This window comes from Dermochelys coriacea, chromosome 1 (assembly GCF_009764565.3).
Source record: "Dermochelys coriacea isolate rDerCor1 chromosome 1, rDerCor1.pri.v4, whole genome shotgun sequence".
Lineage (NCBI taxonomy): Eukaryota > Metazoa > Chordata > Testudines > Dermochelyidae > Dermochelys > Dermochelys coriacea.
This window is the reverse complement of record NC_050068.2, coordinates 93218881-93234882: the sequence shown is the minus strand read 5'-3', so window position 1 is coordinate 93234882 and position 16002 is coordinate 93218881. Positions and strand designations below refer to the sequence as shown.

At 39.2% G+C, this 16002-nt stretch overlaps 1 protein-coding gene across 1 annotated transcript; it reads left to right on the top strand.

Annotated features, from left to right (window-relative positions):
- The first annotated feature begins 2025 nt into the window (after positions 1-2025).
- On the top strand, positions 2026-4319 carry LOC119851253 (E3 SUMO-protein ligase KIAA1586-like). The gene is given in 5 exon segments (XM_043505141.1): positions 2026-2254; positions 2359-2403; positions 2406-2725; positions 2727-3830; positions 3832-4319. Coding segments are annotated over 5 exon segments (2061 nt in total). The 3' UTR covers positions 4195-4319.
- The last annotated feature ends 11683 nt before the right edge of the window (positions 4320-16002 follow it).

The following is a 16002-nucleotide window of genomic DNA, read 5'->3' as shown; positions in this document are numbered from 1 at the left end:
TTCTCTTTGCTACAGAATCCCATCAAAATCTAGGTCATCTGAATAACAGTGTTACACAAGACTACAGATCTTCAAAGAGTGAGAAAAATGTGGGGACCTGACAGTTCAAATGTAAAGTTACTTTGCCTTTAAAAACAAAAAAATAGGAACATGCTCCACTTAAACATAAGTCAGTTTTAAAAAAAGATTTAAAATAGTTTCAGGTCCTATCCCTACCCTGAAATCCCTTTGAGATTTTTTTTGTTTTTTTTTTTTTTGTGGTTTTACAAAAAATATTTTCCTATTTATAATGCTTTAGGTCTCAACTGTTACCAAGTGAAATACACACAAAATGATAGGGGAAGCAGAACTACTGATGATACTGGAGATTTTGGTGGGCGTGGAGAGAGAGAAGGTTACTGACTATAGCCAAAGCTCTGTAATGCACAAAATAATCCCCACCACCACCACCCAAAAAATCAGCCTGCCCCGATTGTTACTTGTAACTATTGAAGGTAATGTTTTCCAGACACAAGTGTGATTTTTAATTAAAGGGACTGTTCCTTTAATATTTATATTTTGTTCAGATTACTGGAAGCAGCTGCAGGGTAAACAGAGCAAAGGGATGGCAGGTCTACTATGTTGATCCGCTCCATTAGAAGGAATTCAAATCGGAGATAAAGCTGCTGAAGATTTGATGACTCTTTGTGGCAAGTACGGCTCATTAACTCTACTAGGGATTTAAGGAAGATAGGAGTTACTCACTAGAGAGAAAGGAACCTAGGAGAGATGTGGTCCTCAAGGCAAACCCTGAGGGTAGTTATGCTCCAAGAGGAAATTTAGAATAAAACATTTCAAAATCAGGCTATTTTTCATTGTTTGTTCAATTATTGCAATTATGTGACCCTTAGGGTAAGTTTGTTGTCAGTAGTGTGTATGTCTGTGTTTGTGGTGTGCTTGCTGCTAGACTGAAATATACCACATGGTCTGTTTATTTGGGGGACTGTGTGTGTGCTGAGCCAGTGGTGAGCTGAAGCCGGTTCGCACCGTTCCCAGGAACCGGTTGCTAAATTTTGAAGCAGTTTTAGAACCGGATGTTAAAAATTGTTAGGAAAACAAATGTTATAAAATGATCTTAAAACGAATAATCTTAATCTTATAAAATGGTATAGAAAATAATAGGGGAGGGGTCGGCAACCTGCGGCACACCTGCCAAAGGTGGCAGGCGAGCCGATTTTTACTGGCATGCTGCTTCCAGCTGGGGTCCATTGGCCTCACTCAGCCCACTGCCTGCCTGGGTGAATGAAACTGAGCGGGACCAGCAGCCAGGACCCCGGCTGACAGGAGTTGGCGGCCGGAATCCCGGACCGGCGGCGGGTGAGCTGCTGCCAGTCTGGGGTTCTGTCCACCACCCCACTCAGCCTGCCGCCGGACTGGGTTCCAGCTGCTGGCCCCTTGTCAGATGGGGTTCCAGCCATCGGCCCTGCTAAGCCCGCTGTCATTCTGGGGTTCCGTGGGGGACTCATGTAAATGTAAAATTTATAACTGGCACAGGAAACCTTAAATTAATGAAGACTTGTAATACGGTGTATAAAATAAACTTCAAATGCAAAGGGATGTGGAATTCTAGCAGTTAAAGAGCCAATTGTACAACGGATAGGTCAAGATTTATGTTGCTATGTGCGTGTGCATGTAATGTCATCGCAGGCTGCGACTTGGTCGCATCCAAGTTTGTCCTGACGCGAGACAAATGTCTCGTTTATTATTTTATTAACAGGGGTTGCACTTGCCTCGTTCGTGCACTTGCTCAACTGTTTTCTGTACAATTGAGTGTATATATGTATATATATACACACACATACCAGTGACAATACCACAATACCAGTGAGTCATAGTCGGTCTGTTTGTTTCTAGTAAATTGCATGTGATATTTCGGTGTGTAATACTAACTGGACTGTTATTCGAAGATTAAAGTTTTCTATTCAGTATTATTTACCCTTTATAATGAAACGCCAGAAAAGCATTAGTGACTGGTTTTCCACTACAATGACAAAATCATCAATCAGTAGTTCTAGTAGTGAAAATAATTATTTAAATACTGAAAACGCCAATGACAATAATTCTGGTGATGAAAATATCTTAAATGTTGAATCATCTGAAAATGTGTCCACAATGGAAGAGGATTTACATGACTGTGCAAATGTAGTACCCGATTGTTGGACTTCTGAGCAGGCACAATATTTTTTAAAGAAATGTAATGGCTTGATAATTGAAGGCAAAAAACTTGGTTGTTCCCACTGTGCAAATATGTCACATTTGGGGATCCTTGAGGAAAATCTTTACACATTTCTTCGGAATGGCAAAAGTGTACTATTAAAGCATCTGGAACTGATAAAAAAGTTATGCAAGCTTCATTAAGAAAAAAATGAAGGAACATTTCAAAACGAGCTGTCATTTGAGAGTTGTAAATATTTTAAATTAATCTAAAAAAGAACCTCTCACTACAGTGATTGATAAAGTTACTGAAAAAAATATTACAATAACCAGCAAAATTTTCAACATAGTTTACAGCTTAGTAAAAAGAAACCGACTAATGTCAGATATGAAGGATGAAGCAGAGCTACAAATTAAGAATGAAACCGATCTAGGGAAATGCCTACATTCTCGATTTTCGGACATCAGAATCGTAGAGCATATTGCTGAATTAATAAGAAAACAAATTTTTAGTAAAATAATTGAAAACAATTTCAAAGATTTGTATTATTGATGAAGCGTCTACAATTTCAAGTAAAACTGTGCTTGTAATTCTTATAAAATGTGAATTACAAGATTCTTCACCAACAATTTCTCTCGATTTAGTGGAATTAGAATCAACAAAATCAGAAAATATTTATAATGCTTTGAGACATACGTTAACCGATACAGGATTTGACACAGAATATTTAAAGAAAAATTTAATCGGATTTTGTTCTGATGGCACGAGCACCATGCTTGGACATAAATTTGGAGTTGCTACAAGACCCATTCAAGATTTTCCAAACATTATAATTTGGCATTGTTTGAATCATCGGCTACAACTGGTTTTAGATGATGCTATAAATGATATCAATGAGATAAGTCATTTCAAGATTTTTTTGGACAAGATTTATGCAATTTTTCATCAGTCAAATAAAAGTCAGTTTGAACTTAAACAAGTTTCTGAAGAACTATATATTGAAATCATCAAAATTGGCCATGTTTTTGGTCCACGATGGGCTTCTTGTAGCCTTAGAGCTGTCAAAGCTGTCTGGAGAGCTTATCCAGCTCTTTATATTTATTTTTCCAAAAATAAGAAATTTTCTGGCATGGAAAAGAGATTGAAAAACAAAGAATTTTTAAAAGACTTGGCATTAATGATTGACATTTTGGATGAACTTGCATTATTATCAAATGCACTGCAAGTGAGACAATTAAGTTTAACAAAGGCAGATAAGCTAATCAAACGAACGATTGATATTTTCATACAATTAAAAGATAGTTTTGGTATACATGAAAATAAAATTAATGAAATGATAGAAAGTGATGATTTTAAATGCATAGAGTTTGAAGATAATGTAAAGTTTAAATCACCGCCACGAGCCAAAGTAATAGAGTGCATTATTGAAAAAATGAAGGCAAGATTATTAAAAGAAAATCACATTAAATATGAAGAAGATAATTTAGGTCATTCTAGTAATATACCTAAAATAATTGAATTATTCAATGTAATGGATCCCACTTCATGGAATACTGAAGAAGTCAGGTTACCTTGGAAATCAGAAGAAGAAAAAGTGCATGAATTAAACAAATTCATAAAATTTGTAGTCAATTTAAAATGATTTTCGTGACTACGTAGAGAACAACATTCAATCAAAACATCTTCCTGATCCGGAAATAATAAGGAAAGCAAAGCAAATTATGAACACAATTGCAATTAGTTCTGCAGAAGCAGAAAGAGCTTTTTCGTTGATGAATATTATTTGTAGTGATAAAAGGGCGAATTTAACAATTACACATATCTCAAGCTTTATGACCATCAATTTGTTGGGAAAACCACTAAGTTCCTGGAACCCAATACCATATGTTAAAGCATGGATGAGAAGTCATCGATCCGCATTAGATACCAGAGTCCAGGTATCCAACACCAAAGATTATGGAGAAGATCAAGAAGCCATTTGGAAATTACTACCTAATTAGTAATAAATAATGTACTTAAATATTCTTTAAAATATTGCATGTTGCATTGTATACTTCAACATGAATATATTACACTTTTTATTTTTAATAACTTAAGTAGTTCACATGTAATATTTTAAAATACAAGAATAGGCATTTCATTCTTAATTATTATTGTTTGCTTACTCATACATCTCTTCTTTATATTTTCTTCTTTTCAAATGTATTTTAAATTCATTTAAGAAAGCAATACTTTGTTTCTATTGTAATAAACATTTAAAATGTTTTTTATTTTTTTTAATTGTTAAGTATGACTCCCAATGACTCAATGCATTGCCACTTCTTATGGAAAAAGGTACAAAAAATACATACTGTGGCACATCCCTTAAATCAGAACCTTTTATATAGAACCGGTTGTTAAGATTTTGGCAGCTCATCACTGTGCTGAGCCTAGTGGCCTGGGGAGTTTTGCGAAGGAGTTTAAAGGGAGAGGGGAATAGGATTAGATATACTTAACATTATTTAAACTTAAAGCCAAAAAAAAAACCCCAATAAAACAAAACATCAACAAAGGAAATAGCTTCAGGAGTAAAACGATAATGCAGGAAGAAGGCCAGCAACTGAGTGGGGGCTACCCAATTTATTGCACTCAATGCCGCATGTATGGTGGCGTATATGTGCATTTGCTGCAAGGAGCTCTTTGCCCTCAGAGACCATGTTTGGGTTTTGGAGACCAGAGTGGCTGAACTGGAGGAGCTAAGGGAGACAGAGAGGTACATAGATGAGACTTTCCGGGACACTAGAATGGTCCCACCCTTGGTCTCACAGCCTCTGTGCTGTCGAGGAGGATGAAAGTCTCAGGGAAGGAGAACATCAAATGGGAACAGAGGGAAATGATCCCATAGTAGGGACTGTCCTTCCAGATGATGTTGTGATATCCTTTTGCACTGAGAATACCTCTCTGGGGGAGGGAACTCCAGTTATTACGAAGAAACAGGTAATAATTATGGGGGACTCAATCATTAGAAATATAGATAGCTGGGTTTGCGATGACCAGGAGAACTGCATGGTGACTTGCCTGCCTGGTGTGAAGGTTGTGGATCTCTCGAGACATCTAGATAGACTTACATGTAGTACTGGGGAGGAGCCACTGGTCGAGGTACATGTAGATACCTATGGCATAGGGAAGGATAGGAGAGAGGTCCTGGACACCAAATTTAAGCTGCTAGGTAAGATACTGAAGTCCAAGACCTCCATGATAGCTTCTCTGAGATGCTCCAGTTACACATGCAGGGCCACGTAGATAGGCAGAACTGCAGGGTCTCAATCAGTGGAGGAGACAATGGTGTAGGGAGCAGGGGTTTAGATTTATTAGGAACTGGGGAAAGGGGGAGCCTAGATTTATTAGGTACTGGGGAAAGGGGGAGCCTATACAGGAAGGATGGGCTCTACCTAAACCAAAATGGAACCAGATTCCTGGCACTTAAATTTTAAAAGGTCGTAGAGCAGCTTTTAAACTAAGGGCTGGGGGAAAGCTGACAGGTGCAGAAGAGTATGTGATTTGGACAGAGATATCTCTAAGGGTAGGATCTATTAATGGAGATTCTCTATGTCCTAGTAAGGAAGAGAGGATGGAAAATGATAAAATACAGGTAAGATCTGATTAGAAACAGTCAAATGAAAAAGAGTCCCATTCAATTGCATCATGTAATGGCAGACAGCTAAAAAGTAAGTTTTTAAAGAGCTTATACACTAGTGCTAAAAATCTAAATAATAAAATGGGTGAACCAAAGTGCCTCATATTAAATGAGAATATTCATTTCAGAAACTTGGTAGAATGAGGATAATCAATCGACAGTAATTCCAGGGTACAAAATATATCGGAAGACAGAACAGGTTGTGCTGGTGGGGGAGTGGCACTATATGTGAAAGAAAGTGTAGAATCAAAAGAAGTAAAAATCTTAAATGAACCAAACTGTACCATAGAATCTCTATGGATAGTAATTCCATGCTCTAGTAAGAAGAAGACAGCAGTAGGAATATATTACCAACCAGCTGACCAGCATGGTGATAGTGACTGTGAAATGTTCAGGGAGATTAGAGAGGTTATTAAAATAAAAAAAACTCAATAATAACGGGGGATTTCAATTATTCCCATATTGACTGGGTATATGTCACCTCAGGACAGTATGCAGAGATAGGTTTCAGAGTAGCAGCCGTGTTAGTCTGTATTCGCAAAAAGAAAAGGAGTACCGGTGGCACCTTAGAGACTAACAAATTTATTAGAGCATAAGTTTTCGTGAGCTACAGCTCACTTCATCGGATGCATTTGGTGGAAAAAACAGAGGAGAGATTTATATACACACACACAGAGAACATGAAACAATGGGTTTATCATACACACTGTAAGGAGAGTGATCACTTAAGATAAGCCATCACCAGCAGCAGGGGGGGGAAAGGAGGAAAACCTTTCATGGTGACAAGCAAAGTAGGCTAATTCCAGCAGTTAACAAGAATATCAGAGGAACAGTGGGGGGTGGGGTGGGAGGGAGAAATACCATGGGGAAATAGTTTTACTTTGTGTAATGACTCATCCATTCCCAGTCTCTATTCAAGCCTAAGTTAATTGTATCCAGTTTGCAAATTAATTCCAATTCAATATGCCATCATGTGCCAGCAATGCCCCTCTGCCATGTACATTGGCCAAACTGGACAGTCTCTACGTAAAAGAATGAATGGAAATAAATCAGACGTCAAGAATTATAACATTCAAAAACCAGTTGGAGAACTTTAAAAAGTGGAAGTTAAATCCCAGTGAGGAAAATGGAAAGGCACAGAAACTCTGGCAAATGAATTTTAAAATATAATTAAGAAGGCCAAAAAAGAATTTGAAGAACTGCTAGCCAAAGACTCAAAGTAACAGCAAAAAAAATCTAAGTTCATCAGAAGCAGGAAGCCTGCTAAACAACCAGTGGGGCCACTGGACAATCAAGATGCTAAAGGAACACTCAAGGATAAGGCCACTGCAAAGAAACTAAATGAATTCTTACGTCGGTCTTCACGGCAGAGGATGTGAGGGAGATTCCCAAACCTGAGCCATTCTTTTTAGTTGAGAAATCTGAGGAAATCTTCCAGATTGAGGTGTAATTAGAGGCGGTTTTGGCACAAATGATAAATTAAACAGTAATAAATCACCAGAACCAGATGGTTTTCACCCAAGAGTTCTGAAGGAACTCAAATTTAACGCAGCTTCTGTACCAAATGACTGGACGATAGCTAATGTGATGCCAATTTTTAAAAAGGGCTCCAGAAGTGATCCCAGCAATTACAGGCCGGTAAGACTGACTTCAGTACCAGGCACATTGGTTGAAACTATAGTAAAGAACGATATTGTCAGCCATATAGATGAACATAATTTGTTGGGGAATAGTCAACATGGTTTTTATAAATGGAAATCAAGCCTCACCAGTCTACTAGAATTTCTTGAGGGGCTCAACAAGCATGTGAACAAGAGGGATCCAATGGATATAGTGTACTTAGATTTTCAGAAAGCCTTTGGACAAGGTCCTCACCAAAGGTTTTTAAGCAAAGCAGATGATACAAAACTACTCAAGATAGTTAAATCCGAGGCAGACTGCAAAGAGCTATAAAGAGATCTCTCAAAACTGGGTGACTGGGCACAAAAATGGCAGATGAAGTTTAATCTTGATAAATGCAAACTAATACACATTGGAAAACATAATCCCAACTATACACATAAAATGATGGGGTCTAAATTAGCTGTTACCCCTCAAGAAAGAGACCTTGGAATCATTGTGGATAGTTCTCTGAAAACATCAACTCAATGTGCAGCAGCAGTCAAAAAAGCAAACAGAATATTGGGAATCATTAAGAAAGGGATAGATAATAAGACAGAAAATATTATATTGCCTCTATATAAATTCATGGAATGCCCACATTTTGAATACTGCATGAAGATGTGGTTACCCCATCTCAAAAAAGATATATTGGAATTGGAAAGGATTCAGAAAAGGGCAACAAAACGTGTATGGAACAACTTCTGTCTGAGTAGAGATTACTAAAACTGGGATTTTTCAGTTTGGAATTGAGACAACTAAGGGAGGAATATGATTGAGGTCTATAAAGTCATGACTTGTGTAGAGGAAGTAAATAAGGAAGTGTTATTTACTCCTTCTCATAGCACACGAACTAGGGGTCATCAAATGAAATTAATAGACAGCAGGTTTAAAACAAACAAAATGAAGTATTCTTCACACAACACACAGTCAACCTGTGGAACTCTTTTCCAGAGGATGTTGTGAAGGCCAAGACTATAATAGGGTTCAAAAAGAACAAGATAAGTTTATGGAGGATAGATCCATCAATGGCTATTAGCCAGGATGGGCAGGGATGGTGTCCCTAGCCTCTGTTTGCTAGAAGCTGGGCATAGGCAACAGGGGATGGATCACTTGATGATTACCTGTTCTATTCATTCCCTCTGGGCTGCCTGGCATTGGCCACTGTTGGAAGACAGGGCACTGGGCTAGATGGACCTTTGTTCTGACCAAGTATGGCCGTTCTTATGTTCTTATAATAGTCAAAATTGTAAATTTTGTCCATTAGGTTATTTTGGTTTTGATTTTAGGATGAGCACAAATCTAAATTTTGCATCTGCATAGATTTTTAGTTCGTTTCCTGTAAGTTCAAACCAGTCCTGCTAAAGTGCAGTGGGGTCTTTTGATGAAGTACGTATGGCAGATGATTCAGTATTTGAGCATATACACAATCAGAGTTCATATGGTTGGAAGGAAAGTTCCTTCCTGAAGCGATCACATAGCTGAAAGGGATTTCTTTTTCACCCCAGCCCTGAGTTCGTGTGGCTCCAAGTTATGCCTTTGAGAATCCTCACTGGTTACTGCTGTTATTCTAATAAAAATGCTCTTTAAAAGTCCATTCTGCACTGGTCTTGTAAAATATGAGATTTATTCCTTAAAAGAGTTCTAAAATTGTATAATTTCAGGCATTAATGTAATGTGTAATATTAACAAATATTTGCAGAAAGGATGTATTAATTTAACAATTTTGTTGTTAACATGGCTAATAAATCAAATGTTTACTTTTTGAAAAGTGTTTTTCCTTAACAGGTATACAGTTTCCATGGAGACAGCCTCTAACATTCTGGTGTTAACATTCATAATCCCTGTTTCTTTTTGATGTATACTATATGTCTCATTTCCAGGCCATTTAATTCATTCCTATTTGATTAAGACACTATCAAAATTGAACATCTAAAGTATTTTACCTTACAGGGTGTGCCTGACACAGGAGACTAAGACAAGATAAGTTCTAATTTGTACAAAACTATGTTATACTTAGAACAGATAATTAAAGAGACTGCTGTCTTCTGCAAATGTGTTTCTCATTAACTAATTAAGTCCTCATCCTCATTCTGACACCTGATGAAAACAAATACAGAAAGCAACAAGAAAACACTTTTCAATTCAGCATCGCCAAAAGCCACAGAAATAACTCTGATGTTGATGTTTCAATGAGAAGAATATTTGAATAATGGGCAAAATTCATGACTGATGTAAGCAGGCTTAGCACCATTGTCCAAAAACAGAAAAGAAAGGGTCTGAAATAACTTTTTTTAAAATGTTCTGGCAAATAGGTGGCAAAAAGTAAGAGCTAGTGATCACATAAAGACACACAAACCACCATTCCCACCATGTCAGTGATTACTTTTGTAAACAGGTGGAAAAATAATTCTCTCTTTTAGAGTTGATTTAAGTTGCACCACTACTAGGGCTGTGTCTACACTACAGAGCCTCTGTAGGCATAACTATACTGGCATAGCCTCCTAATGTAGATACAGCATACTCTAATAGAAGGAGGTTTTCTGTTAGTGTAGGTACACCACCTCCCGAATGTAAGCTTTGTCAACAGAAGCACCTGTCTGTTGACATAGCTTCATCTACATTGGGGGTTCTGTATTGGTCAGGGATGTGAGTTTTTCATACCCCTGATAGACATAGCTATGCCAATATAAGTTTTCTGTTAGTGAATATAGTAGTGAGTGCACCAGATCATCCAGCAGGTGGCCATTCCCAGTAGAAGGAGACCAGATGTCCTAATACGTATTAGGTAGGTAGCTAGGGTATATAAGTATATTCATGCTTTTGCTGTATATGTAAATATGGTTCACAATTTTGATGTAAATTTGGTACTCCTGTTACTCCCAATAGATTCAGTGAACCTTAGTGATGTATGTATTACAGCATTACACTTCTGTGTGCCCAGATTTCAAGTTCCACAGTTAGCAGACAGAGTATATAAGGACACTTTTCAATCTTCACAGTAAGACAGGAACCATATGTCTTGCACTGTAAACCAGGTGAACTAGTTATTTTAGCCTGCGACTAGTATAGTTGTAGCATTTTCACATATATTGAATTTCAGGGACAGAGGGGTTGTCTATTTCTCTCACATAAACATCCAAAGAGGGGAAGCTCCCTGACCAGGAATAGGACAGGAAGGTAATTTTCTAGTTGCGAATGTAGGAAGTGCCTCACTTCAAACTTGTATCATTGCAAATTTATCTTTTATGGAATCCTAAGGTAAACAGTGGATTACAAATTTAGCAAATTTGCTGAGTAGACAGCCTCTCCAGCCTGGTGTTAGGGTTGCCAAGGGTTATCGTGCGGGTGACTCAGTTGACCTGGGCTCTGAAACTTGTTGCTCTGGGTTTTTTTGTTTGTTTACAGTGTAAACATTGTGACAAAGTTCCTGCTCTACCTTGGTGGGTCTTGCGCTTATTGGCAGATTTGCTCTCCTTGGAGCTTCACAGAAGCTCTCAGCTTGGCCATTTTTCTGAACCCACAGTCCAGGTCAACTCTGCCTATGTCCAACCAGGAGTCGGTAGGATTTGGGGGGAACCTGGGCCCACACTCTACTCCAGGTTCCAGCCCAGGGCCCTGTGGAATGCAGCTGTCTAGAGTGCCTCCTGGAATTACTACAACTTCTGGGCTACTTCCCCATGGCCTCCTCCCAACATCTTCTTTATCCTTCCCATAGGACCTTCCTCCTGGTGTCTGATGCTTGTACACCTCAGTTCTCCAACAGTCCACATTCACTCATTCACTCATTCACTCATTCACTCTCTCTCTCTCTCTCTCTCTCTCTCTCTCTCTCTCTCTCTCTCTCTCTCTCTCAGCTCCTAGTGCTTCTTGCTCCCAGCTCCTCACACACACACCACAAACTGAAGTGAGCTCCTTTTTAAAACCCAGGTGCCCTGATTAGCTTGCCTTAATTGATTCTAGCAGCTTCTTGATTGGCTGCAGGTGTTCTAATCAGCCTGTCTTAATTGTCTCCAGAAGGTTCTTGATTGTTCTGGAACTTTCCCTGTTACCTTACTCAGGAAAAAGGGACCTACATAGCCTGGGGCTAATATATCTGCCTTCTATTACTCTCCTATAGCCATCTGGCCTGACCCTATCACAATATATTCTAAGTGTCATCTTCCTTGATATCAACCTCAGTGGTCACTTTGGTATAGAACTGCCATGCAGCAGTGAAGCTTGAAGGAGGAGGTTAGACTGCCAGTGGTGATAGTCATGCTCTAAATATAGCTAATTATGTCAAAAGATGAACTATATAGCTGTGATGGAAGTAAATAATGTTTTCTCTCCTCAATTACCTGGTCTAACTGGTACAAACTGTTCTGGGTGGTAGATATCCACTTCTTCACTTTATTTAAAAAAAAAATCTATTGCAGGTATTAACATGGCCAGTCCAGCTAGCTGAATAAAGGATAGGAGATCCACATTAGGAGAAGAAAAAGACATCTATGTCTTAACTATGATGCTGTGGGAACTTCTACCTATGAGTTGGAGCCATGCCCCTGTGCTGGCTAGTAAAATCTAGCAGAAGAATTTACTAGGTCCATTTTTCATAGAAATTGTCAGTGTGGTTGCATCAGGGCTTTTATCAGCTCAAAATGTACACATACTGTACATGAAGCATCAGTTACAGGATATATTTGTGGCCAATTGTGCAATGTGGTCCATTAAGTGGGTTAAGAGATAGCATGGGAAGAGAGAAATAGTCCCTTCCTGATCATGAGGGAACTTAGTGCTCTGAAGCATGAAATTTTGGAATAGCTATACCATAGTGGAAATATTTAAGTTATCCACCAAATGAACAAATCACTGTTTGAGGCAAGTGAAAGAAGGGCAATGCCTATTATTATTTGTTCCGAAATATTTTCTATTGAACAGAGATATTTATCTTATACACCTCTACCCTGATATAACACAACCCAATATAACACGAATTCGGCTATAATGTGGTAAAGCAGCGCTCTGGAGGGCAGGGCTGAATGCTCCAGCGGATCAGTGCGTCAGCATGTCTGGCTCCGGCATGCTGCTCTGAGCAGCGTGTTAAGAGTGCCGGGCCAGGGCTGAGGGGTTGGATAAGGGGCTGACGGACTTGAGGGGGGCAGTCAGGGGACAGGGAGCAGGGGGGGTTGGATGGTTCGGCGGTTCTGGGGGTAGGGCAATCAGGGGACAGGAACGGGGCATTGGATAGGGTGTGGGAGTCCCGGGGGGCCTGTCAGGGGGCGGGGTGTGGATAGGGGTCGGGGCAGTCAGGGGACAGGGAGTGGGATGGGGGTTGGATGGCTTGAGGGTTCTGAGGGGTCAGTCAGGGGGCGGGTTTTTTTTCCACCAAATGCATCCGATGAAGTGAGCTGTAGCTCACGAAAGCTTATGCTCTAATAAATTTGTTAGTCTCTAAGGTGCCACAAGTACTCCTTTTCTTGGGGCGGGAAGTGACTATTAATAACAGAAATGCTCGAGGCCAAAGCAAGTTTGATATAATGCGGTTTCACCTATAACACGGTAAGATTTTTTGGCTCCCGAGGACTGCCTTATATCGTGATAGAGGTGTATTTTTAATTGAAAGAACACTTTGGAGATAAATTGAAATCCAGTATAGCATTAGGAGACAATCCAGATTACCAGTTTGAAACAGTCCTCAAGAATATTGGCCTGTTGAAAAATGCCAGATATATTGTATCCACATGTACTAAATCCTTCTGTATTAAATACAAATACAATAAAGACATTAACCCACGTAATTTGAATAAAATAGATGAGTGGGAGAAGAGAAGGCGGCCAATGAATTAAGATAGTTGTTTAGCAGCCTGAGAATTTTTTAGGTAGAGCAGGGTTATAAAAAAAAAATAGTAATTGTCTCATGGAAAATTCTGATATATCAAATTTGTTTTAGTCTCAATTGTGTACTGTAGCTGGGTGGTCACCCGCTCTGGCCCTGAGGGGCTTAACACAGCCCAGGAGAGGGCTGTGGCTGGGGACACGTAGCTCCCAGGCTGATTGGGGAAGTAGGCACAGCTAGGGCCACACCCCAAACAGATCACAGCTGGTCCTTATAAAAGGGCTGTGAGCCAGACACTTGGACAGAGTCTCCTCTAGCTGTGGAGAGAGATGGGCCTGGCTGCTGGGGAGCATAGAAGTGAAGCAGGGCTGGGGAAGGCCAGAGGAATTGGGAAGCTCCAGGCCTGGTAGACAGCCCAAGACAGGGTACTGGGATTACAACAGGGCAGCCCAAGGGTAAGCGGAGGCAGAAGGTCCAAACCCCCCTTGCCTGTGACAAGTGGCTTGTACACTGCAATCCACCCCAGTGAATGGGGGCTAGAGGTGACTGGCAGTAGCCATATGGTGAGGTGAGTTGGGGGTTCCCCTGTGTGGGGAGACCAGGAAACTGGGGGCACTGCCAGGGGGCAGCCTCCAAGGGAAGGGGGGCCAGCAAGAGGCGAGACACCAGCCAACAGAGGGTGCTCTGGAGACTAGTGAGCTAATTTCCTGGATGACCAGCAGGAGGTGCTACAGGGGTGAGTCTTGCATCACTACAGGTACAGAAAGTCAAAATGTTTTGTTTCTACCTTTTTGATCAAATTGAAACATTTATTTTCAGGTCAGTTTGGCAATGAACTGCCATGGTACCTCATGCTCCCTGCTCTCTTCTGTAGGCTAGGCTCCCTGCCAGATTACATTTCTTACAATGCACTGTGGCGATATGATTCCTACGTGCACTGCAGCAATTCAACCAGACAGGAGAACATAGCACATCATGCAAGATGCAGCCAGGGAGCAGATCCATAGAGGAAAAGAGCACAATGCAGACATTAGGTTAATGCCAGACTGATTCAAAACCTTTCAATTCTGTTCAACCGAAATGTCTTTATTAGAGTCAACCCAATCCAACCCAAAGTATTTTGTTTCAATTTTCTCAATAGAAAATTGAAATGGTTGGGCATTTAAAAAAAAATCAAAACTTTTCTCCACAGAGAATTGTGATTGTGGAAACTTCATTTTCCATCAAAAAAAACATTGACAGGAAATTCCTAAGCAGCTATTGTCTCAGGGATTCCCTTACTCCCACAATTCTATGTTGTTCTGCCTTATGGATTCAAAAGTCTAACAATCTCCTCAACCCTGAGTAAGGGGTTACGTGTTGTCTCACAGATTAACATTTCTGTTCTCAGTCTCTCCTCAAGCATTTCTGTTTGATTTCACACTTTCAATTCAAGTCTCTCTTGCTCTGTTTGCTGTAGCCCATAACTTCAGAGTCCAAGTATATTACAGCATGGACACTCTTATTCTGGAATAAGAGCACCTTTTTCTTGTGTATTATAGAAAACTAAAAGAAGGCATTCTTCTTCCAGAATAAGTGTCCACATATGCAGTTATTCAGGAATAGCTATTACACTGTAATTTCACACTCTAGCTTATCCCAAATTAGCTTTCTAGTGTAGACAAGACCTTGGGTCTTCCCCAACCATCTGTGCAAGGAGAGAGGGAAGCAGAGATGTCATCTCAGGGTCATAGCTGAATTAAACTGAATTTCCAAGTTAGGAACCAGTTCTATAGCCTGGGTTTTGCAATTAGAAAATTAATTAATTCCAAAAAGCAGTTTAGGTAGTGGAGCTGGTTTTTTTTGTTTTTTTTTTTTTTGTTTTGCACAAGTTTCTTAGTGAAATTTGCACATGTATTCTTGACTTTAAAAGTAAACTTGTTAATTCAAAAATGCAGCTTTAAAATGTTTGTTTTGCTTTTGATATGAACTCCTGTGCAATTCCAAAGTGAAAATTTCCCCCTACACCTAGTACAGCTAAAACTGAGCTAGTGTGTTTTGGCATTATGCACAGTTCCAGCTGCAAAGCACTGGAGCCACCAACTGTTCAAATTGGGCAACAACTAGCTAACTTTTTCCATCCTATAATGACTTACAGAAAATAAAATTCTAAAATGTATTGAGGGGACAAAGTATACATATAAACTGTTAACACTGGGTTTGCTCTCTGTTGTTTAGAGACAGAGTTAACATCTATTCTTATGATCAAACAGTCAAGTTTTCAGATTTGAAAAACAGATGTATATTAGTCAAATGATTTGACAAAATTCATTCATTGATCACTTATAGTTAAACTAAAACAAACGCACAATTTAGATACATGGAAAAACAGGAAAAATGAGGTTAATGATAGTAGTACAAAACAGATATCACCTTAATACCAATTGATTCATAACAAATTATTAGATTGCTTATTTATATCAACATATCCCTTACAAACTTAAGGTGAAAATTTCTCACTGATTTCCATACTCCATTCACAGGTAATGGAATATTTCATGTCATGATCTACTGTATGAACAATCTAAGTATTTAAATTTTTTGTAAGTAATGCTATTGATGTGTATGAATAAAATTCAATTAAAAATTGATCAGTCTAAAGAAAATGTTCCAGAT